Raw genomic sequence first — 23,542 nt, forward strand, 5'->3', positions numbered from 1 at the left:
CAATCCCCAGCGACCACCCCTTCGCCTTCGCTACCGGTCTTAAAAAAGGGCATGGCAGCTCCCCCATTGGCTGGGATTTAACTCATGCCTTCAGGTTTCTACTGGCTCCCACGCCTTGCAATCTTCTCCCTCCGGCTTTCTGATTGGCCTGCTCCAAGACTACGGGAGCACGTCGCCCGCCTGCTTCTCGCGCTTAGCAGCCTCTGAGGAAGAGGGGATTGGCCGGGGGGCGGGGGTTACCGCTTCTCATTGGCCGCTAGGCAGCAGGGGCGCTGTCCTCGCGCGCTATGCGCTTGTGACGCCGACGTGATGACGCAGCGAGCGGCCTGGCCTGCTTCCCAAGATGGCGGCGCGCAGGGCGCGGAGGCTGCGCTGTCGTTAGAGGCTCCGCGCTCCGCTGGGGTTTCCTCTCCCGCGCGTGGCCTGTGAGTGAGTGGGGCCGTGGGGCGCCGGTGGCCTGGGCCGCCCGCCCTCCCGGGCCGCCCACTGGCGAGAGCCGGGGCCTGGGGAAGAGGGGCAGGGAGCGGGGAGGCCGGGGCGGGGAGCGGAGCGAGCGCCTCCCCGGGCACCGGCAGCCTCGTCTGCGGCGGGCGGGCGGGCCGCGTCTGGGAGGAGCTGAACCCCCCCCGCCGGTTTGGGGGCTGTAGAGGACGGAGCCGGGCTCTCGGTCGGCTGGTTCGTCTGAGGTAGGATGTAAAAAAGGCGGGATCGAGCTCCTGAAGCCTTCTCTGTATTAATGGGGTGCGTAAAAAGGCGGAAGAAAGTGGTATTATTCTTTTCGGTCGTTACAGTTTGGATCAGGATGCTTGAGGTGGTTTGTTTAGGATGCTTTCGGGTTGATGGTTTTTATTACTGATTTTGCATTCAGAAATGCTTTCGCTGCTTATAGAAGCAGATCGCGTCTCTTCGGGCGATTTTAGGGTTAATTGGGTTTTAAACTGCTCAGAACTTAGACAACAAAATAACTTGTAAGGCAGAAAACCCGTAACAGTTGTAAAAAATAACGCTTTCTTGGTAAATGTGATGGGAATGTGTGGTCGTGGCACAGCGCTCTTTTGTTGGTCCTGGAAATAGTTTTAAGTAGCCATTCCCTTATTTGTGACAAAGTTTGGATTGGTCTGTGACTGGTACCAGTAGTTGTGAAGGTTCTTCCAAAACCAACGTGGAACAAAGATGGTTTCCTTTATTCTGAAAAAGAGAAAGTTTTTGAAGTTGAGTGAGATGCTGGTTGCAGGCATGGTTTTTATGGCAGTTCATGTGATCTTCTTCCGTTTTCAGAAGGGAAACATCTGGAAAATTAACAGCTTAAAATTAAGAGTTTTAAGTTTGGGTCTTCCTCTGACTGTTTTGCTTAGAGCAAATATATTGCATCATATGTTAATCGCTATTTGTTATGGGAACCTTTGCAGGTGACTGCAGTAATTTGTGCATAGTATCTGTAGTTTATTGAATTACAGTAAGAAGTTTATTGAATTACAGTAAGAGTAGTTTTGTGCCTGAAAGAAATAAAGACAGCAAGGCAGTCTTCATTCTGTCGTTAAATTGAGGCATGGCTGAACATCAGTCATAACTCAAACACCAGAGAGTTGCCTGCAGAGCTTTGTGACCTAACTATACAGAGGCTAAGTGCTGGTAAACATAGGAAAGTAGCACACTCTTTGAGTGTAATCAACTGCCTTGTTTTGGGGATTATTTTAGATGCCACCTTACCCTACAGGTTCACATCAGTTGTCTTGATCTTGGTATGTGAAAGAACACTACTTTTGTTAGCTTTTTTTCTTCAAGTAATACAAGTACAGACCACTGTACAAAGCTTTTTGCCAAGTGGTTGCTGCTATCTTACCACCCAGGGGTATTCGGAAGACCAAGTGGGTATTTAAATTGCCATTCAGACTGACCTAATGAATGTGTTTCCCAGTTATGAACAGTGAGTTGATCCCCCCCCCCCCCCCCCCCCCCCCAGCTTTTCAAATCTTGCTGCTACCATCACTGGATTGTTTTTCCTTATTTTGTGGACAAAGTAGGTGAAAGTTGTTCTACTAAGAAGTAGCAGATATTGTGCATTCTTGGAGTTTCTTTATTAAACAGGTAATAACAAAGATAACCTATGTCTATTTCTTTGAATTGAATTTGCAGTATGTGGGGAGGATAAGGGCAAAGTTAAATATTACTTGTCTTTGAGCATAGAAAAAGTCCCTTCCAATGGGCAAGGTTAAACACTATTCCTCTTTACTCATCTCTGATCGGGGGGAAGTCCCCTCCATTTTTAAAAGAAGTCCTTTTGTCTTTTCTTAAAGGTTCTGAAGCAACTATCTGAAGACTTCCTTTTTGAAAACTTAAAAAGCAAGAACAATTCTGTTTTAATAAATGAAGGAGAATAAAGAAAATTCCAGCCCTTCTGTAAACTTGGCAAACCTGGACCATACAAAGCCATGTTGGTACTGGGATAAGAAAGATTTGGCACATACACCGTCACAGCTAGAAGGGCTTGATCCAGCTACTGAGGCACGATACCGCAGGGAGGGGGCCAGATTCATATTCGATGTGGGAACACGTTTAGGGCTGTATCCTTTAAACTCATGTTGGTATGAAATGTCTTTATGAATGGGGATTTTCAGAATAAAATGTACAGGAAATGTCATGTGCTTAGTTAGCTGTTCAAATGTTTCTTAATCATTAATCAAAAATCTTTTTGAGTTTACTTGCCTTTTGATGTAATATGTTCCTACACAATTTTTATCCATTCATTGGATAAACAAGGTTTCAGCTGAACCACTTTGGCAGTAGAGAAGTAAGGTGATACAGACTTGCCAACTAAGGATAAGTTTTGGCAGTTACAAAACTTGGTCTCTTACTACATGAATCTACATGACTTCCCAGTTTTTGAATTTTGCATTCATTTTTCTACATATTTTGCCTCTGAGGCTTCTGACCTCTGCCTCCCCACTCTTGGGGTTTTGGTTGGGTGGGTTTTTTTTGTTTAGGTTGGGGGTTACAACTTTGTATATATTAGTACTCCCCACTGTCTCATAGATGGCCACTTAAACTTTCTGTTTCTTATATTCCTATTCTTCTTTTAATCTCCTCAGTTCTTTGTTTAATAAAACTGGGTGAAGATGAAATTTTACTCTTCTCCTTAGAGAGAAGAGTAGGGAGCATGTTCAGATTTTATTTACATTTGCAGGTGTGAATAGTTAGTAACTTTCCTCCACACCAACACTTTAATGTGAAGTGATAATTGTTCTCTTCCTTCATGTACCTACTGCTGGTTTTGATCTTCTCTGAAGCAGGTATGGTTTAACACGAGGATGACCTTGCGTGGATCTTCCTATAAACACGATCGGGACTTTGCATGCTTCCAATAAATGCTTTAGGTATCAACTGCATCTGAGCTGAATCATAGTATTTACACAGCCTTAAGGGGTTTTGTGGCCTTCTTTTCTAAAGCTCCTGTTTTACTTGCAGTGTTTTGTAACTGGTCACTAAACGGATAATTACTTGAGGTACTTGATACAGCAGAATGTGTCTTTTCCTTTGTGCATGTTTGGTTTGAAATTTGTTTTATGCCCTGTTTGAAAGTCCTTATTCTGCACCACAGACATTATGATACTCTAGCAACCGGAATAATTTATTTCCATCGGTTTTATATGTTTCATTCCTTCAAACAATTCCCAAGATATGTAAGTATTTACAATATTGATGACTTAATGCAGTGATTACACTATGCATGGACTATTTAAAATGGTGATAAGTTACTGCTGGCCACCACAGAAAAATAAGCATTTTATCTTTTAATCATTACAGCTTAAAATACTCTGTTCTTGCTTGTTTACACATTTCTATTTATGCTTAGAAACATATTTATATTGACATTGCAGTTATGTCTTGCTGATAGTGTTCTTTAGAAAGAGTAACAGCTATAGTTCTGGCACTCCTGTATTGGCTAAAAGAAAAAAAGAAGTGTAATACCATCCTAAAACTGCTTGACAGACAATGCTGAACCAGGACAAATTCTGCTTTGGATTTCTGACCTTGAAATAAAGTTGTATAAAACAGACAGTACTCCAAATTTTGTATTTTTCCTTTGAGAAAGTAAAAGTTTAAATTAACACTATAATAAAATTAGAAATTAATGTGCTTGTTAAGTCTTTCCTGGGAAACTTCTACAGAACTCTTTATGGAAACTGACAGTACTTTTACAATGCTATACTGTATTGCACATGTACATGCAGGCAACTTTTTGAAAACGCTTTCTTTTTTAGGTGACAGGAGCCTGCTGTCTCTTCCTAGCAGGGAAAGTTGAAGAAACACCTAAGAAATGTAAAGATATAATTAAAACAGCTCGTAGCTTGCTAAATGATGTACAGTTTGGACAGTTTGGAGATGACCCAAAGGTAAAAGTACTCATGTTGAAGTTGATTTCATCCTATTGTACTCCAGCAAAGTGACATACGTTCATTAGAGCACTGGCTGATTTTCAGTTGTTCTAAATTAAATTATATCTTCAGCATGCATTTATGGCTCTTTTGGGTAATGTGATAGGTAACTATGAAAATAATTCTTGCTAATACAAGTAGCTTTGGGAGCCTACTGGGATAATTGTTTGTATAAAAAGTTTACATTTGATTTCATGTGAATTCTGATGTTATTTTGCAAATTAAAGTAAATCCGAGTAATTCTGGTCAGAGCTAGAAATGTCATCAAGACATAAATCATATTGGACAGTCTTAGTGTCATTTTAGAAGCAATTAATAGCAAATCTTAAGTCAAGTAAGAGAACTACATCTCAAAAGTATTGAGAAGTTTCCTGTTTAGAGTATTTGACTTAGCAAAAGTACGCTTCTCTCAACATTTGCTTGTTATAAATAGCAGAAGGATCTGAAACTAGGGAGAGAAATGTGGTGAGAGCTTACCTTTTTGTTGTGATTTTGTATATTTGGCACTTTAATGCTGTGTCTGGTTCAGTTCTTTCCTCCATGAAGGAAAAGGAATTTTAAATACCATATCCCCTCTCCTGACTCAAATAAATGTGAAGAAAAAAGTATCTTGGTTTAAAATAATGTTTTAAGTTGGAGAGATTTCTGTTCTCCTTGGAGACAAACCCTAATCAAGCAAAAGCGGACAAACATGTTTGCCTGGAGATGCTATGTAGTCATGCTTTATACCAGCATGAAATATTTGTGAGTAAAAGAAGGAATAATATTGTGGTTACTTTGTAACATTCCATAGGAAGAAGTGATGGTCCTTGAAAGAATCTTACTACAAACAATAAAGTTTGACTTGCAAGTGGAACATCCGTACCAATTTCTTCTGAAGTATGCCAAACAACTCAAAGGTAAAATATTACAGGGTGAGCAAGTAATGCCTGTTATTGCCTGTTATTAATTTGCAGAACTTAATTTACATTAACAGTGCAAGAATATTCTATTCCAAACTGTTTGTCCTTCCTAATTTTATTTCTTACAACTTTTCTGATTGTTTTTCAGGAGACAAAAATAAAATTCAAAAACTGGTTCAAATGGCATGGACATTTGTCAATGACAGGTAAGACACTTCTAGGAAACCTTTTGAAAGTGAAATAGTTACTGTTGCTTACTTTATTCTGGGATTAGATATTTCTTTGACAAATGTTTGTTATGTGTTTTCTGCTTGTTTTATGTTTTCTTGATCATGTTAATCAGTTTTTCTTTCCATCATTACCATGATAGTTCCATTGAGCAGGGAATCTAGGATGACCATAGAAGCAGACCGTTAAGACCTTTGCAGTTTTGTGGTAATTATTTAGTGCTGCATTAAAAAAAGGTTACCGTTTGAAAGGGCCAAACCAAATTGCAGATCTCCAGGATAGAAGCTGGCTTCTTGCCCAATCTGAGATATGTGGTGCATTCTGAGAAAATAAGTCACTTCCCAATTCCATCATGTTGGTCAATTTTTTTTTTTTTTTAAAAGCGGTATTTTGGTAATAGTAAACTAGCTATTAAACTCAGTGAGGAATACAGTTTTTAGTGCCAGATTTACAATTTCTTGAATAATGAATTTGCAGTACAGAATTCTTGAACAATTGATTTGCATATCAATTAACAGGAGTATGTGTAGAAGGACTTTTCATGTGTAGTGTGGTATTGGAAAAAACAAAACAAAAAAACCCAAAACAACTCGATACACTTTAGTCTTGTTAAGGAGGATTCTACAGAACTGGGCAAGATAATTCAGCAAGGACGGTTAAATGTAATTTTTAATTTCCATCACAAACCCTTAAGAAAATGTGTAAGTGGCCTGACTATTCAGAAATGCTAAATACATTGCTTTCAGTCATACCTACAGCAGTAGAACACCATTAAAAAAGAGGTGCATTTTTATTCATATGCCTAATTTGAAGTAGCTCAGTCCAAATTCTGTAGATATCACCTAAACTCTACGTTAAGCAAAAGGTAGCTTAGCGTATTTGGATGTCAAGAGATGTTTACTTCAGTTGCTCTTAGTCTTGCAGGTGATGATCTTACAGATGGAACAAAAATACGGCTTGACTGTCACTGTTGTCAGGGAAAACTTCTGTTATGTATCCATCAAACTTTGGACACTACTGTAGTTGGAATTAGATGGTGTTTAATAATTCAAGAAATTTCATAATTAAAGAAAATGCACTTCAGGAAAACATTAGTATGAAGTTGGAGTGATTGTTTCAAATAATACTTAGCTCTGTTCTTGAGAGGCTGTCTTGTGCTTACTTAATAGGCACCATATTAGAAGTGTACTTGTTTTCTAGGATCCTGGGAAAATAATTCCGTACTCTGTGCTACAGGCCTTTAGAATAGGGGGTTCTGTTCTTACGCAGCTGCAGTGTGCCCCCCAAGTAAATGTCATCAAACTAATAATAAGAAATCAATGTTTTAAGAGCTAGTTCTTGTGTCTTTTTTACTGTTTACTGCTGACCTGATTCTGCCAGTGCTTAAGTATCCCATTGGCCTTCAGTTATATGTAGCCCACTGGAGACAAAATGGATTTAAACCACTGTCTAGGGTACTATTTTGATGCTTTTAAGGACATAATAATGAATTCATCAGTGAATTCGCAGAAACTTAGATGGATCTAAAATTCTTTAAGCAGATTCTATGTTATGGAATTTATGGAGGAAAAAGAAAGAAAAAAGGGAACAGAAAAAAGAAAAACAAATTTTGTAATTTAAAATTAATATCCAGAAACAGTAACTTTGATTGTGACAGGAACATAGTTAATATCAATAATACCATTAATATCAGTTATTTTAGCATTAGCTTTAACAGGCTATTCAAGAGATAACCATTTACAGTTTTTACAGCTTGATCTAAAACTTGCATCGTGCTTGAGACATTGCTTTACAAGTTCATGTTGGCTGTTCTGTGGGGGTTTTTTTAGTACTTGTTTACATTTTATTGAAAAACATTTGGAAACTCTAAAATCCAAATGTGGGCATCATTCCCTAACCAGTGTAATGCAGTAACAGCACACTTGTGTACAGGAAGTCCAGGAACATGAACACTATATTTAGGAACATGAACACTATATTTAGTTAACACTACAGGTGAGACTATAGTGGAAGGTAGCTGCCCATACTTGGAATATAATGCTGTCTTTTCCTTCCTCTTCTACACCCTTAGTAGTCTTAGGTTTTCTATTTTTAAACTCCAAACTTGATGTTCCTATGTGGTGTATCGCTTCTGTAGGCATATGCCGTCTGTATTATCTGTGTAAAATACCTTGTTTCATGATAGCAGTAGTGCAGAAACACTTTAGTTTTGTAAACTCTTTTGTTTAACAAGGCTCTTAATTAAAATTGTCCGAGATGTTAAAGTGTGTTGGGATTTTATACCCTGTTAATTACAGCTGTTGTACATTAAATTGTTGTACTTTGACAATCAGAATTATCTTCAGGGTTGCATTTTGTTTGGGTTTTTTTTATATTCCAGTCTCTGCACTACACTGTCACTGCAGTGGGAACCTGAGATCATAGCTGTTGCAGTTATGTACTTAGCAGGCCGTTTGTGTAAGTTTGAAATACAGGAATGGACATCAAAACCAATGTACAGACGATGGTGGGAGCAATTTGTCCAAGATGTTCCTGTTGATGTTCTGGAAGGTATGAAAAACATTTGCCGCAAACAGGAGTATTTCCTTTAACTGTGTGATCTAGGTCATTGGTAAATGCAAATTGCTTTCTACCTCGGTTTTAGTCAAAATAATTGTGTGGAATGTGTAACTCAGGACATATGTGCTATGCCTTAACCAGGTTCTTAATTAAACTTATAAGACTGGCTTAGTCTGGAAGCATCTTTAGGTATTGTGATCAGTCTTGTGGTCAATCTTTGCTTTACTACTTGTTTAGTTTAGAACACAGCTAATTAGCTGCTAAATTGTTGTGGTGTGTGTTTTCTTCTTTTTCTTTTTTTTTTAATGATTCCCTTCTCCCCATTTCAAATAAGCAGCTCTGCGAACACTGGAACTAACAGAGCCTGGTTTCCAGTGGTTTTCTCATTGATGGTTGACCTCTTTAATCAAATTATGCTAGGGTTGCAGTCACGTTTTATGGCATTACATGACTGAGGAACAGATTATGGGGGATGAATTCTGGCATATGGGGAGGTGAATTCTGATAGGGGGTGAATTATGGATCTTTTTCATCAATACAGATATCTTAATACTATTCCCTTCGTGTGTGTGTGTTGCTCATATCTACCTCCTGCTTGTCCTCTTGAGAGAACCCCAGGAAGTTCATAAAGTAAAGCAGGACCTCTCTTGACTCTTGTTAAGTAAATTGTGGTTATGTGGCTACTAATTTGTCTTTATTAAAGTTTTTACTAACTTACCTGGTACAAACGTCAGGCTAAGCGTACTTCTAGTTCCATAAATTGCTTTAGAAACCTTCTTTAAAAATTGATGCTTGTCACAATCTGGTGTTTGATTCTAAGGAAGTTTTAATGAAACCGTATGTGTTGCTGTTCAGGTGGTTTAGCCTTTGTTGCTCTTAGAACTTTTAGGTGAATACCATACAGTTCTGGTGATTTTCTTAAATCGTTACTTGCTCTGTTTGTATCATGGCTTTTTTCAGAGTTGCTTCAGTTTCAGATAGATCTCTGCTGAATCCCTGCCAAAGAGGGTTAAAATGGAAGTCTGCAGTTTCTGCTACTGCATCAGTGACTGCTCATTGAAAGAACTCATTCAGCTTTTCTAGAAGGGTTTTCTTTTCCTTGAGTGCTGCTCTTGCACCCGGTTATCAGTTGGTCCTACATGTTTTCTGACAGACCTTTAGCTCCTAACATGTTGGAAGAAGAATTTAATACTAGTCCTTTACTTAGTTTCCTGAAACTTTTTTCGACTGGCCTAACTAGATGTGTATGTTTTAACATATCATCTTCCTTAACTCACTTTCTTACTATATTACTGTCCTGTCGTTACATTGTTACCTGGCTCTCCAAGCACACAATAATAACATATGGTATATTAATAACAAGACACTTTGTTCTTCTTCTGGAAGGTGTGCGTGTACATCTACATATTGTTTAGCATAGGCAGAAGAAACTCAGAAATGCAAGTATAAATTGAAAAAGTCTGTTTTTAAAAAATGAAATCAGTGGTCATTATAACAATGAGTAATATTTAAAATGAATTTTTCTGAAGTTGATGTCCACTAAAAAACTTAGCTGATTATTGTGTATTAAATGTAGACTTGTACATTATGGGTGTATAATCTTTTGGATAATTTTTTTTTTTTAAAGACATCTGTCATCAGATCCTGGATCTGTACTCACAGGGAAAACAGCAAATGCCTCATCATACTCCTCACCAGTTGCAGCAGCCACCATCTCTTCAATCTACACCCCAGGCACCCACAGTACAGCAATCACAGCAATCCCAGGGTTCAGAGCAATCACAGACTCAGCAGCAAAAAGAGTCGCAACAGTCAGCACAGCAACAACAGCAGCAGCAGCAGCAAACACAAGCACAGCAATCTAAAAAGCCTTCACCCCAGTCAAGTCCTCCTAGACAGATTAAAAGACCAGCAGTAAGTTTAACTTTGAACTTTAACTTGCATTTTATTTTCAGGCTGATCTGATGTCCATTTGATTTAAAGGCTGCAGTGCGCTGCAGACTTGTGTTTGCTCTAAGAATGAGCCTAGTGATTAATTTTGTATGGTAGACTTCCATTGATTGTATGGCAAGTATGTTAGTGTAGAACAGCCTTTACAGTTTTGGCATACCACATTCCTCATTCCACTTGAGGCAAAAGCAGCGGAGAGACTTTAAAGTCAGTATGATCTATTCAGGTTCTAACTCTCTTTGTGGTTCTGTGCTATGAAATTTTGTTGTCCTTGCTATTAAGCAGGCTTGATTTAGGGGAGGTCTCTTGTGCCATACCTGAATGTAGAGATGTGCACAGTGCTGATGAAGACATTATTTGACTTTCTGGTCTTTGATTACAAATTTAAGAGAATGGTGGCTTCTCAAAGTATGTCAAAATTCTTATAAGAAGTCTTTCAAAATAATCTAATAACAGTAGAAGCCTATAAATGCGTCATATGTTAAAGTCTCACTTTGTCTGTATTATCACCTCATCAGTGAAAATAAGAAAGTACATTGGCAGTTGGATATCACAAGTACTCTGAGTGCTTTTCCACAGTCATCAAGTCCAAATGAAGCTTTCAGACCTTAATCTACACTTTTTGTGGGTTTTTTTCACTTTTAAGTTATAAAAAAAAAAAAAAAAGTGTTAAAGTGTTACCCAAATCTTCTTGCATGTACTTAGTAAGAAGAGTGTTTTCAGAAGTAAAATCTTTGGAACAAGTCCATTTAGGAAGTAAATTTTGTATAGCTTTTACAATTTTTGCTCTAACTTGTAATTAATGCACGCCCAAACTAGAGAACAGAAGTCAAGGGGGAGGGGAGAAACCCAAACAAAACCAAAAACCCTTGAAGAAGCAACAAATAATAGAATAAAATGGAATTGGAAGAGTGCAGCATCTTCATGATAGCAGCCTCCCAAAAAAGCCTCTAAAACCCTGGTCTTGTAGTTACAAGATATAGCCTACTACTAGAGGAAAAAATCTGCACTGAAATATATAATTCTTGCACTGAACTTTAGAGTTGTTCAGGATAGAAAGCTGATAAAATGTGTTAATTAGCTTAAAAATTGGGAGAGCTTTTTATAGGTAGTATGTATTTCTTTTCATACTTTTGTACCATCAGCACAAACTCAGCGTGGGTTGTCAGATCGGAAGGGCAGGGGACTCTTCCTATTTTTCTTCAACAGAAATGACTGGGACAGGTTGGTGCATCAGAAACTGTAAATAACAATTTGGATTTTCTGTGTGTGTTCATCTGATTCTAAGTTGTTACGAATGTTTGTTCATTCATGTAAAGGCTCCACCTTCACAGTACTACTGATTTCACCCCATCCCATGTGTTAAGGAACCACCTCATGGAATAAAGTGGTGCCTTTTGCATGAATAGTATCTGCTGTTCTTTAACAATCACCTCTGATCAAGTCCTCAGAGCAACTTACCTTTTCTTGAAATTCAGAGTTTAAGGACCACCACCTAATAATTCAGGAAGCGAATAGTACAGATAGAAAGGTAAGTCCTGGTACCCTGTAGGCATCCAGAACAAATATAAAGCAAAGGGTCACTCACAGGAGGAGTTTTGTAGGAGAACGGCACAAACAGCATGAATTTGAGAAAAGCACATGTGGTGATCTGAAATCATTCTTTCTCCAGAAAGCAGTCTAGGAGAAAAAGAAGTGTAGTGTTTGAAAGATTTATTTGGCACTACTAAAATGTTCTTCAGTTAGATGTACCATAAACCTTACTTAAAATGTTTGCCTCCTTCTATAAATAGGGCTTTGCATGACTTCTCCTTTGGTGTGTACAGAACATAAATACACTTTGTTCCTGGAGGCCAAATTTTCCATTTACATGAACTCTTATAACTCTGTTACCTTCTACTGAGCCAAGATACTTTCAAGCGGCTGTAAGCATTGGCCCATGACTTGCAGACCCATACCAGATGTCTTAAAGCATCGGCACATCCTCTTCACCTCTGGTGGTGAAGAGCACTTGGATGTTCAGTTGACTTCACTAAAAATATACTGGTGAATCATTAGATGGAAATAGTATATTTAGTTTGATTAAACTAAAAATTGTTAGTGGGAACTATTTTAATGGACACAGAAACAGGACTAAAAGAACAATTCCATTGTGGCATGGATTGAGCTTATTATGAAAGTAGTAAATAACAACCAGCATGCTAATAAACCAGTAATGTTGACCCTGGGATGTCATGACTGGAGCAATACAAACTACAATGCAGTAGAAGGACCCAAAAAAAAGCTTATCTGTATTTTAGCAGCTGCCTTTACTAGAGAAGTGATTTAAATTCCTACAGGCTTTGGTTTTGTTGCTTCTTGAATCTTTTTTTTTTCTTTCTTTAGCATAAACACGGTTTAAACTGACGTTTGTTTTTCTGTCACACGAGCTTTTTGGCTCCAATTGCTTGTTCTGCTCTAATGCTATACCTCAGTGACATTATTTTCTGGAAACTGTTCCATCTTAACAAATGCACAATAACTGAATTGCTTGCCACTTGAAGGGATCAACTGACTTCACAGAATGAGTGATTTTTGGAAATGTTGCAAGTACTGGAGAGTTGCTTCTGTTGAAAGTGCAGGGATATCTAATGTTTGTATTCGGTTTATAGACAAGGAATTTAGTGCTAGAAAATCGAGAAAAGACTGCCCAAGTAAAATGAAGGCAGCAGACAGGTCTGTGAGAGTCACCAAGAAAAGTGTGTATGTTTGGAATGGGAAGATAAAGATTGTCCTAAAAAGTAGAAAAGCAGCCTGAAGGTGGCTGAAGATGAATTGAAGTGTCTATCAAAGGAATATAAGAATGAGGTAGCCTCAAGCAGTTTCGTGCCTTGGTATTGGACAGCAGAAATCTTGAGAATACCTATCAGAATTAAGGAAAATTCATTGTTCAAATTGGAGTGTAATGCAAGTCCATTCTTGCTGCAGAAGGTAAAGTGATGGGAACCGAGCAACAGTTGGTGAAAGTAAAGCCACTAGAGGTAAATAGTCCCTTAAAAAAAAACCCTTTTGTTCAAAAGACAGAGAAGCTATGTACCGTTCCCCTCTGACTTTTATAATTAATTTTAAATACATTTGTAACTAAGCTTATTGTACTTAGAATTTCAGTTAGGTTTTCTGCTTTTCTGAAAGACTATCAACTAGCCATCTCAGTTGGACTAAGTAAGCTGGAAAGATTTTTCTTACTCCCTTGTCTGTGATTTCTTAAATAAAGGCACCACAAAACAAACAAACAAAAAAACCAAAAAAAACCAACCAAAACCTTGTGATTGGAAGGATGATGTGAGGTTTTGTGGGTTTTGTTCAGCGTGCATAAATTTTTTTCTGGCATAACATTTGGCTTTTATAGAATGCTTTTCATCTGAAGGCTTCTGAAATGTTTTACACTGAGCAACACTTTCACTGCCCTCCTGTCCTGGTAAATAAAGCATAAAGGCCTGAAGTGATTTTGGCAAAGGTTGAATGACAGGTCAAAGCAGAATCGGGAACAGAGGCCAAGTCTCTTGCTTTCAGCTCAGTGAGCAGTGTACTGGACCATGATGTATGTGCAGTGCATGACAAATAAATTAAACGAGATGTAATACTCAATAGTGAGAACAGCAGGAAATGCTGTATCTAAAATAGCTGCTATTTTTTCAGTCTTTTCATTCTGCCAGTTAAGCTGGGCTTTCCCAATGGAATTTGACTTTGTTCAATGTTTGTGTTACATCTGTCTAAAGAGATTGGACATTATTAGCCTCCTAATAAAAATATAGGAACAAATAAAGGGTTTGTCCTGCCTCCTTTTAAGGGAGGAAGGAAGAAACTGGCTCTGAGTTGGAAACTGGTTCTGGTTTAGTCAGATCTGTACAAAAGCTCTGCAGCAGGCTGTAAGTTTTTCTGATTTTGCTCGCTTGTTACCATTTTAAAATGCTTTGTATTTTGCAGTGGTCTTATTTCTATCTTTTTTTTTTTAAACAGGCTGTATCTCCAAAAGAAGAAACAAAGACATCAGGTAAATGTTACTATTCTATTCGTATTGCTTTCATTTTACTGTTTTAACCAGAATAAGTAATTTGCTGATATGCACTTAGTTTGTTTGCTTACAGGCTTGGCAGTTCTAAACTATTTTGATCCTAATAATGCATCTTTAAATATATACTGTAACTATTTTCAAAATGTTCCTAACGGCACAACTTGAAAAAATGGAGTATAACTGTGCCCCAAGAGTCCCTTAATACAGCCTGTTCAGTAGAAGTCTTGCTAAACTACTCAACTCTCAATGTATAACTCCATGCATCATTTGGAGTAGTTCTTCAGCAAGCTGTGGGACCTTGAAGTGAGTGAAGGTACCATGTCATTAAATAGCTGCACTAACAGTAAGTCTGTTGGAAGTTGGTGACACTTGTAATCAGTTGTTGGCATGGCTGCCAGTAAAAGGCATTTTGTATCAATATATAGCCTAACTTAAGAAATGCTTCACTGCAGTGATCACATCTGGTTCTTTTCATTTGTTTGTTTGGGGTGGTTTTTTTTTCTTTGTTTTGCTGTTTTGGAACAATGTATTTCAGGACAGCTAGGATGTGATTCTGTAACCTTTCCTAAGTAAGTCTGACACTTCTGCCTCTCTGGCTCTGCAGATAGATTCCAGGGAGCTGTCTCTTTTCCCTCCTCTCTCCTGTGCAATTGCCATTTTGTTTGATTTCTAGACACACGTTCCCCTAGCAGAGCATATTTCAGCTTCTTCTGAGATTTGTTTTAACTATTTGCAGGTTACAGTTTTGTGCTAGAAAATGTACACATGCTCATCTTCACTTAGATACTGTTACTGGGACAATTTGTCTCTAGTTATAAAATACATAGCTTGAACTTGTAGGCATGTGTTCTTTTGCAAGACTTGTATGTGATACTTGATGCCACTTCATTTATACAGAGGTCTTTATTTTTGTTTTCTTTATTAAACATACCTAGTAGATAGGATTTCCACTGTACTTTTGCATAGTGTAATATGATATGATAATCATTAGCATGAGACCAGAGTTGGAATTTGGAAAATATTGCAGAGCAATAGCCAATTAGGAACTTCCAAATGTTTTTTAGAACCACCACCACCATCTAAAATTCCCAAAATTGAAACTTCACATCCACCAATACCTCCTGCACATCCACCTCCAGGTAAGCTTTTATTTTCTTAAACACATTTACTCTTGCTGTTAATTGCCTTGCTTTTCATTCAGATGGTGGTAATGGTGTGGGGGCAGAGGTTGTTGCCTTGATTAATCAGCTTGGCAAGTAAAAGCATATAGGTAGATAAGTTCCAAAGGGAATTTCATCTTAGTAGCACAGAGTTTTCCAGACAGAAGCAAAAAAGTTATGATGGAAACAAGACTATACTAGGTGGACTAAGGCAAAACAAAGCTGTGACTGTTAAAGGCATAGAAGACTAAAACTAATTGTCACTAGCAGGCAAAAAGGAACTTATGTTCTCAAAAGGATGGCAGATCCCATGTTATATTACTCGAGTAGCTTCCAGCTGTCCTATAGAAGTGCTCCGTGTTACATTTTTAGTATAGAAATTCTGCAGGTGTGTAACTTCTAAACAATAAGGGGGATACTTTCTTTGCTGTGTCCCAAAAGAGGACTTTCATCTGCCAGAGAACTTTCATTGCACACATGCCTTATGTTTGCAAAATAAACTGTACTGTTGTAAAAATGTGCTTCCAGCACCTTGATGCATTAGCTGTCCTTCCAGTGACCCTTAAATATGACATAAATATTTTACAGAGCACAGTCCATAATGTAACTGTAAGATGACAGCTTCTAACAGGGAACTACAAGAGAGAAAAACAGTGCTCTGAAATATAGTGGGACCATTTTTCCTGTTTGTTAAAGTCTAATTAAGAATGAAGGGGTTCTTCTAAATATCATGTTCGTTATTCCTTCAGTTGTTAAATCTTGAATGCACATCTTGCATCCAGAATGATTCTGAAAGTGAGCAAATGGGGAAATTATTGCCTGCTATAATTTAGAAGCCAGAAGCCATTGAAATCATAGGTACCACAGCCAGCGTACCCACCTTGCATGATCTAATTATGTAGCTGTCCTAGGGGACAATTTTGCTGTTAAAATGATGACTGCTTAGATAAGGTAAATCCTATTTAGGCAGGTAACGAATTTGCTTCCCTTGTTATCTAAAATTTTCCTCATAGAATTTGTTTATACAAGCAAATCATTGTATAAGCACTGAAACATTTTAAGAACAGTCTTTAGAGGCCAACTCTTGTCTTTTGGGGCTCTGAGGAAAAATCAGGTGAAAACTAAGAATGTTTATTGACCAAATGAACAGAAGTACTAGAAGGTGGATTTATCTCAAATTCCATTTAGCATTGTCAGTTTAGTTGTTGCATATCACTGGAAATGACTGCCCTATATCTACTTCTAAATAACTTTTCCTACTGAACAGTGTTTTAGATGTTTATATATACAAGTAAGATGAATATCCAGATGCCCCAAACTCTTTTTTGTTGGGCATTTTAATACTGACTGTATGACCATACAGAGATGTTGCCATTAGGTCAGTCTTCTTATTGTGGTATTCCTTACTTTATAATGTCTGCATTAAGAGGAAAAAAAATAATTAAAGATCCTTATTTAAAGAGAAGACAGCATAAAGCATGTTCTTCCAAGAAATGGTCACGTATAATTCTGTAAAAATCTGACCTTTTTGTGAACTTCCCTAGACTGTCAGGTACTGAGTTCCCTGAAACTAATCAGTGGAACAAAGCTGATCAGATTTCATGTCCCAAGCAATCTATCGCAATTTCTTAGTTACCCTCCATTTTTTTTTCTTTCATTTGGTAAACAGGTTTAGAACTGAGCATTAAAGACTTGAGACTTTAGCCTGTATTCTCAAATAATATTTCCCAACATGGGAGGCAAGTGAAGTGCAGAGAGTAATCCCAGGCCACCTCCTAGAGTATAAAAGAGGTAGAAGAGAGGCCTGGACTAAAGAAGATTGAAGCACTGATCAAAAGGTTTTTGGTGTCTTGGGTCCCATTACGTTTTAAATCTGCTAGTTGTGATTCTGTCCAACCAGTCTGCTAATTTCTGCTGGTTGTAGAACAATATCTCAATTATAAGAAAATAGTAGTAAGAATGGAAGATGCATTTAACTTTTAGAATGGGAAAAGCTGAACCTGGAGCTTTGTTACACGGCTTAGTTATTGTCTAGTGATATAAGAAGGTCTGACTGGATACAGGCATTCAGTGACTTAGAGAATTGAGTCCTCTTTTGATACGTTAACTGGAAAAACACTATAAAGTATTCAGAAGCTGTTGTTGCCACTATCCTTCAAAAAAATAAATGAAATTTTCTTTTCCAGAGCGCAAGCCTCCTTTGACAACTGCAGTTTCAATGGGAGAAGCAGAGCAATCTACTACTGTGGACTCAGTAGATATGCCAAAGGTCCAGATTCCTCCCCCTGCTCATCCTGCCCCAGTACATCAACCTCCACCTCTGCCGCATCGTCCCCCACCCCCACCCCCCACCAGTTATATTACAGGGATGTCTACTACAAATTCTTACATGTCAGGGGAGGGTTATCAAAGTCTTCAGTCAATGATGAAAACAGAAGGACCAACTTATGGAGCTTTACCACCGGCCTATGGACCACCAACTCATCTACCATATCATCCTCATGTGTATCCTCCCAACCCTCCACCACCAGTTCCACCTCCACCCCCTACTTCATTCCCCCCGCCCAATATTCCACCTCCTACTCCTGGATATCCTCCTCCACCTACATACAACCCTAATTTCCCACCTCCAAGACTGCCTCCAACTCATGCAGTACCACCTCATCCACCTCCAGGGCTGGGAATGCCACCAGCTAGTTACCCCCCACCTACTGTTCCCCCAGGTGGACAGCCACCTGTACCACCTCCAATTCCACCGCCTGGTATGCCACCTGTAGCAGGACTTGGACGTGCTACATGGATGAGATAGCATGAGGTAATTTGCACGATATCCCTTTATGTTGACTAGGCAGGAGTAGCTAGCCAAAACCTACTTTGTAAAGATGAAGAGGAGGGTAATTTGTATAATTTAGATGAAGAAATGAGGTGGTGAAATGAAAATTTAGCTGATCTGTTTGCAGTATTGTTTATGGTGAGTGATATAGGCTTCTAGATTTTAATCAGCTTTGCAGTATCTATTCTAACTTTATACGTTTGACTTAAGTTTAAATTGTCTTGAGTTATTCCAGCACTGGATTACTTTCTACTAGCAAAACCAGCCATATTGGCTTAATTATATCAGAAGAAAATTTCCTTCTAGAAATCAGTGCCTGTTTTTGAGTATCAAAGTAGACAGATACCATGAAATTTGATCTATAGTAAGAAACTTCATTTTTAGTAATAATTAAAACAACACGATGTCAAGCATAAAAGCTACTTTATTTAAGAGAGATTCTGAATGCTAGCTGACTGGAATCATTTTGAGGTGTTTGCCTTGCTGATATTTTTGTTTTGGAATGTACTGGTATCTTAAAGTATTGTATGTTTACACCTACTTGCAAATTCCTGTACATAATATATATATTTTCTAAGTGTGAAAGTCTGAATGTAACAACCTACTGTGATGTACATCCTGGTTATAAATGGGACTACTTCGTTCGCATCTACCCAAATAAAATTAGTTCTGAATTTAGTGGATTTCCAGGTTTTTCATATTAGTTCAGAATTCATAACTATGGTACTTACTGCAAGGTATTTCAGCAGTGGTCTCCCAAATCTTATTCATCAGTTTATTTAAAAAGAATGTATTTTATTTTATTCAACTAGAAGTATACACTATCACAATCAATCTCTTACTTCATTTTTACTAAAATATTTCAAATGAATGTTTTACACACATTATCAAAAAAAATCTGTACTATTACTTTCCCTCCCCAAAAAAGCCAGAGTGGTTTAATAATAGGTAAAAACGCGTGCTAAGGGCTAAAGAATTTTGCTATATACACAACAGCAGGTGCTAACTTTTCCAGTTCTTTGTAAATCATATACAGAAAATATAGCAGGGCTGTAAGATCACAGGTTTAACAGAAATCAACCTTTAAACTGATTTCTAAAGCAGCACAAATAGACTTTCCCCACATTATGAAAAATATACAATTTTATCACTTTACAGTCATGCACTTCGAAAAAGATCAGTAGTACTCTTCCCCCACAGTTTCTAAAAAGATAAAAGGTCACTTTAACACTGATTTCTTTTAATATCTAATATTTGGATAAAAATGTGCCATTCTCAAACAAGGTTGTGCTCAGCAGTCTTATCAAGGTGCAAAGAGCCAACTGAAGCTGGTTACGCTGCAGCATTTCAGAAACTTTTATGGAAATGCCATTCACTTCAGTCACTCCAACAAAAGTCAAGGATGTGATTTTACTTTCCTCAAGCAAGCAAAGTCCATGTGTAAACAGCGGACGCTTTCTTTGCCAGAGGATTGCAGAACCCAGGGCTTCAATCTTGAGGAAATTAACTTGAACGGTTGCCCCAAATACATCACTTTAATGGCTGCTATTTCAAGGGATGCTCCCTTCCAACTTAATGTACAAAGCTCCTCAGGTAGTTTTCACTGAAGACTTAGCACATAGGTAAGTGAATTTAAATATGCACATAAAACATCTTTTTAGAAAACCAAAAATTCAGCACCCAAGTCATCCTGTAAAGTCATTGAGCGTCATTTTACCCCAGGAAGACACTTTATAGCTCAAATGGAGCTAAGTATGAAGAGTAGCAAGCCTAAAAACCCCCCCAAAATAACACCCTGATGTACAGCACTGTCATGTCCTTCTGCAAAATCAATGATGCACATCTTACATTGAAGATTTATGCTGCCAAACTGAATCTTAAAGAAATGGGACATATCCTACGAGTATCACGACTGCTCGGCTGAACTACTGGCTACCCTGTAAACTGGCTCTTCAGGATTTGCAGCGCTAATGGACCTCAGTTGCACCACTATTTCCCTTGTAGGTAAGATCTGCAGGTGGAACAAAACAAGCTTTGCTTGAAGTCATTGAATAGATTTTGAGAGAGATTTGATAGCAGGGAATGTTTGAATGAGAACTACATAGCTGGTGAGACTAGTAATCTGATTAGTATAGCTCTTGTCTTGTTGAGAGGACCTGCTAGTCTAATATAGTCCTAAAATAGCAAGCACATCATCAACACAACTCTCTACAAGTGCTGGCAACATTTGCATTGCTTTAGTTAAAATTCACTGACGTAAATTAACCTTGTTCACAATATGCTTAAATTCTCCACTTAATCCAGCGGTTAGATGCCTCCAAAATTAAAATGGGCTTTCAAGCAGATAGATTAAAGTAACCCTCTGTTCGATATTAGATGTTAAGGAAGAATGATGCCTCTGCTTTACATCACCTTTTCTGGTACGAAAATCTCAAGGTATAAATTGTACAGGAGGAAGACAAGTAATCAATGGTGACTAGAAACTGGAGATCAAAAAGCAGAGAGGACGAAATCCGGAATCCTCTGAAGCTGCCATATTTTAAAGGAGACAGTCAGACTCTAGAATGGATTTTTCCAGACACGTTGGATGTAAATATTATTAGACTTAAGAGTTAGCTAGCTCAGCGTTCACTGACTCACCAGTAGTTTCTCTCTGAAAAGAGAGAGCGAGAGCATGCATGTGTGTTTTGGGGGTGGTTCTTGGTTTTTTTATTCAAATAACCTACTCATCTTGACTGTTACATTTTCATTTCTGCAATGAATAATGGCAGTAGTGCTTACTCTTACTGGTTACTATGTATTTAGGTTGTATTCCTTCTCTGTTTTTTTACTGGTTACAGATCTCAGCTCTGACACTCCAAATTCTTTAGCCAAGCAGCTAGCTTATTGTATACCATGGGACCAAGTACCTTTCATAACTTGCAGCATGGGCTCCTTGGTATTGTATCAGTGCTCCATGTTAATACAATACCACAAGTCAAGAACTCAACTGGTAGCACAAATTAATTTAAGAGGAAGAACCTGTCCAGCTAATTCAGCTGTCTATAGCTGTGACTAATTCTTGTGGAGAATAAAAAGAAAGTGATGGTGTTTGAGCTCAGTAAATCTTTGAATTAGTCACTAAAATTGATGCAACTTTTGAAGAGGAGGCTTTGATCTTTTCACATGCCTGTCTTTAAAATAATTGGTGTAAAATAATTTTAATAACAAAGCCCCACTTCCTTGGACTATTGGGAAAGAACATCTAATAAAATACAGGGACAGCTGCTGTGACAACTTGGAAAAGAAGGGGGGGGGTCAAATTCTTACAACTATACAAGCAGCTACTCCACAATAGCAAAATAGAAGTCCCATTGGTTTATATACAACTGTTAGAAGAAGGAAAAACCTGCTTGTTTTGGTTCATTAACAAAAATAAAGCTTGAATGGCAGAAAGTAGTCTCACCCAACAGCCTGTGTTTATGGAGTTTTTATTCAGCTCTGCAAGGTGGTTGGTTGGTTACCTTACACAGGAACCAGTATAGGTGAGGGATCCAGCAAGAACATTTAAAAAAAACCCCAAATCTTCCTTATGTGAAAGATGAGCTGCTCTCGAAGATCCTGTGAAAGCCATAAGCACTGTTAGGACGGCAGTTTCTGCTGAATTAGTTTGTAGTAAAAGCTTTAAAGGAAAAGTGTTGCCATATTTGTAGGGAATACTGGTGTGTGGCTAAGTGACTTCAGTTCATTCACATTATGACTGCAGAAATCTTGTCATTTGTTCATGAAAAATAGTTCATTAACAGCTGATACGGAGTCTCAAGCCTTTCTGTACACTTGTGTGACGAGTACCACCATACAATGTACAGAGTGGTACCAGTGTTTTTAGCTCACCACTCAATATTGTACACAGCGCCTTGTGAAAACAGTTGCATGTCATTCTTCAAAATAAGGACCTCCAAAAAAAAGTGTCAGCAGCTCAGGAGCTTGGCAGGCAGTAAGCCAATTAATTTAAATTGCTCTTTCCTTGGAAGGTGCTGCCTGAAGCCACTAACCCAGCTATGAAGCGGGTGGACCGGAGCGATACAAACTGTGACTTCTCCGCAGGTTAAGGGTTCTTCTTGTTCCTCTTAGAAATTCTCTCAAGTTAGTTAATTCTACAGACCATTACAACAAAGCAGGTTTGAACTACAATACAAATGATGCAAGTCTGGCATTATTGGATGGTTACCCATTGAACAGTAGTTCCAGAGCACCACAGCCTGGAAATCAGGCCTTTAGCTGCCATATTTACACTATTGTTACAAAAAAAGCCAAAAAAAAAAAAGAAAAGGAAACCCTGAAAAAAAACCTCAACCCCAACTCCCAAAGAACAGGCAGCCAGAAACGCTGTGCTCTGCCTCATTAGTCTTCACGGAATCAATCACTTCCAGCCTCCACGTCGGTGTTCCTACAAGGGACCCTTGAACTGGTTTCCCGAAAGATGTTGCCTGATGGAGGGTTTGGAGCTTGCAGCATCACCCAGCTTTCGCCAGACAACCTGTCAGAAAAAATAAAGGGGTGGGGAAGAGAAAGACAGGAATTAAAAAAACCCAAAGCCTCTGATGAGTTGCAGTATTTTCATAATTGCAGTCTGAAAGTCAAAAAAAGCCGTTTCTTAGAGCTGGGCTGTAATTCTCAGCAGAGCCACTGGATGGCATCTGTGCACCAGTTTCCAAGGAAAAATCCATTGATGCATTTTTCTAATTAGTCTCTCTTGAAATTAGAACCATTTTTGCCTGGGGTAATAGCATAAAACAAATACACTAGGTTCAGAAGTTAAGTTCAATGGTAGGTCAACCCTGCCATGCTTACAGAAATGATGTTACCATGAACAGAAAAGATAATGAAAAAGATAATGATTAAAATTTTATATGTATATATATGACTTTCTAAAAACATACATTTTATCACTCTAGGGCCACTGGGGTGAGGGAGGCTATTTTTTTAAAAAAAAACAACTGCAAAGCACTTCTTAGCTGCCTTGAGTCTACATAAAATTAATATTTAAAGAAAAAACAGCTGATGATACACAAACAGAGATGAGTCCATTTGGGAGGATGAAGTTATGGCATTTTACCTTTCCCCCTGCATGGCTACAAGGGAATGTGGCATTAAGCAGACAATATCCTCAAAAGCAAGCCCTCGTTCACTCTGGTCTTGGCTTTGCTTATAGGGATCCAGCAACCAAAGCAAAGTGCCTCAGCCCTTGCCAAGGATGGTTGCAGTCATTTAGCTCTGCAAGATGCACTTGTGTTCTTTACACCCTCTTTGTAGGGTTGGGGTGGTTTTCAGAATTTAAACGGAGGGTTAGGCTCCTCTCTGCTGCTGTGAGGCACTAAACGATGCCACTTGGGCTGACCTCCAATGTGGACTTCTACAAGAGGAGGCTCCATAAGCAT

General features: G+C 38.4%; 2 protein-coding genes across 5 annotated transcripts in view; one reads left to right on the plus strand and one right to left on the minus strand.

Moving 5' to 3' along the window:
• Positions 1-273: 273 nt before the first annotated feature.
• On the plus strand, positions 274-18,800 carry CCNK (cyclin K). 4 transcript variants are annotated; one of them, XM_072864674.1, is made up of 12 exons: positions 311-425; positions 1,964-2,088; positions 2,298-2,564; positions 3,599-3,680; positions 4,263-4,394; positions 5,230-5,335; positions 5,487-5,544; positions 7,947-8,116; positions 9,753-10,039; positions 14,075-14,108; positions 15,194-15,268; positions 17,476-18,800. In XM_072864674.1, exons 3-12 carry the CDS (start codon positions 2,368-2,370, stop codon positions 18,096-18,098), a joined length of 1,764 nt encoding a protein of 587 aa, XP_072720775.1. In that variant the 5' UTR covers positions 311-425; positions 1,964-2,088; positions 2,298-2,367; the 3' UTR covers positions 18,099-18,800. The 4 variants fall into 4 exon arrangements, with proteins under 4 accessions (XP_072720774.1, XP_072720775.1, XP_072720776.1 ...); XM_072864675.1 differs by having other exon boundaries at positions 319-425; positions 2,022-2,088; XM_072864673.1 differs by lacking the exon at positions 1,964-2,088 and having other exon boundaries at positions 274-425.
• Positions 18,801-18,949: 149 nt separating this feature from the next.
• The window catches only part of CCDC85C (coiled-coil domain containing 85C), a 115,920-nt gene continuing 111,327 nt past the window's right edge, over positions 18,950-23,542 (minus strand). Inside the window, exon 6 of the mRNA XM_072865689.1 lies at positions 18,950-22,641. Within this exon, the coding sequence (XP_072721790.1) occupies positions 22,552-22,641 (90 nt within the window). The 3' untranslated portion in view covers positions 18,950-22,551. The remainder of the gene's footprint in view (positions 22,642-23,542) is intronic.

The sequence above is a fragment of the Ciconia boyciana genome, chromosome 6 (assembly GCF_034638445.1).
Source record: "Ciconia boyciana chromosome 6, ASM3463844v1, whole genome shotgun sequence".
Lineage (NCBI taxonomy): Eukaryota > Metazoa > Chordata > Aves > Ciconiiformes > Ciconiidae > Ciconia > Ciconia boyciana.

Bases quoted from the DNA above. Each gene is read 5' to 3' on its own strand.
- CCNK (XM_072864673.1), top strand. From the start codon at position 2,368: ATGAAGGAGAATAAAGAAAATTCCAGCCCTTCTGTAAACTTGGCAAAC. The intron at 3,681-4,262 runs GTAAGTATTTAC...TTTCTTTTTTAG, and splicing joins TCAAACAATTCCCAAGATAT to GTGACAGGAGCCTGCTGTCT. The intron at 14,109-15,193 runs GTAAATGTTACT...AATGTTTTTTAG, and splicing joins AGAAGAAACAAAGACATCAG to AACCACCACCACCATCTAAA.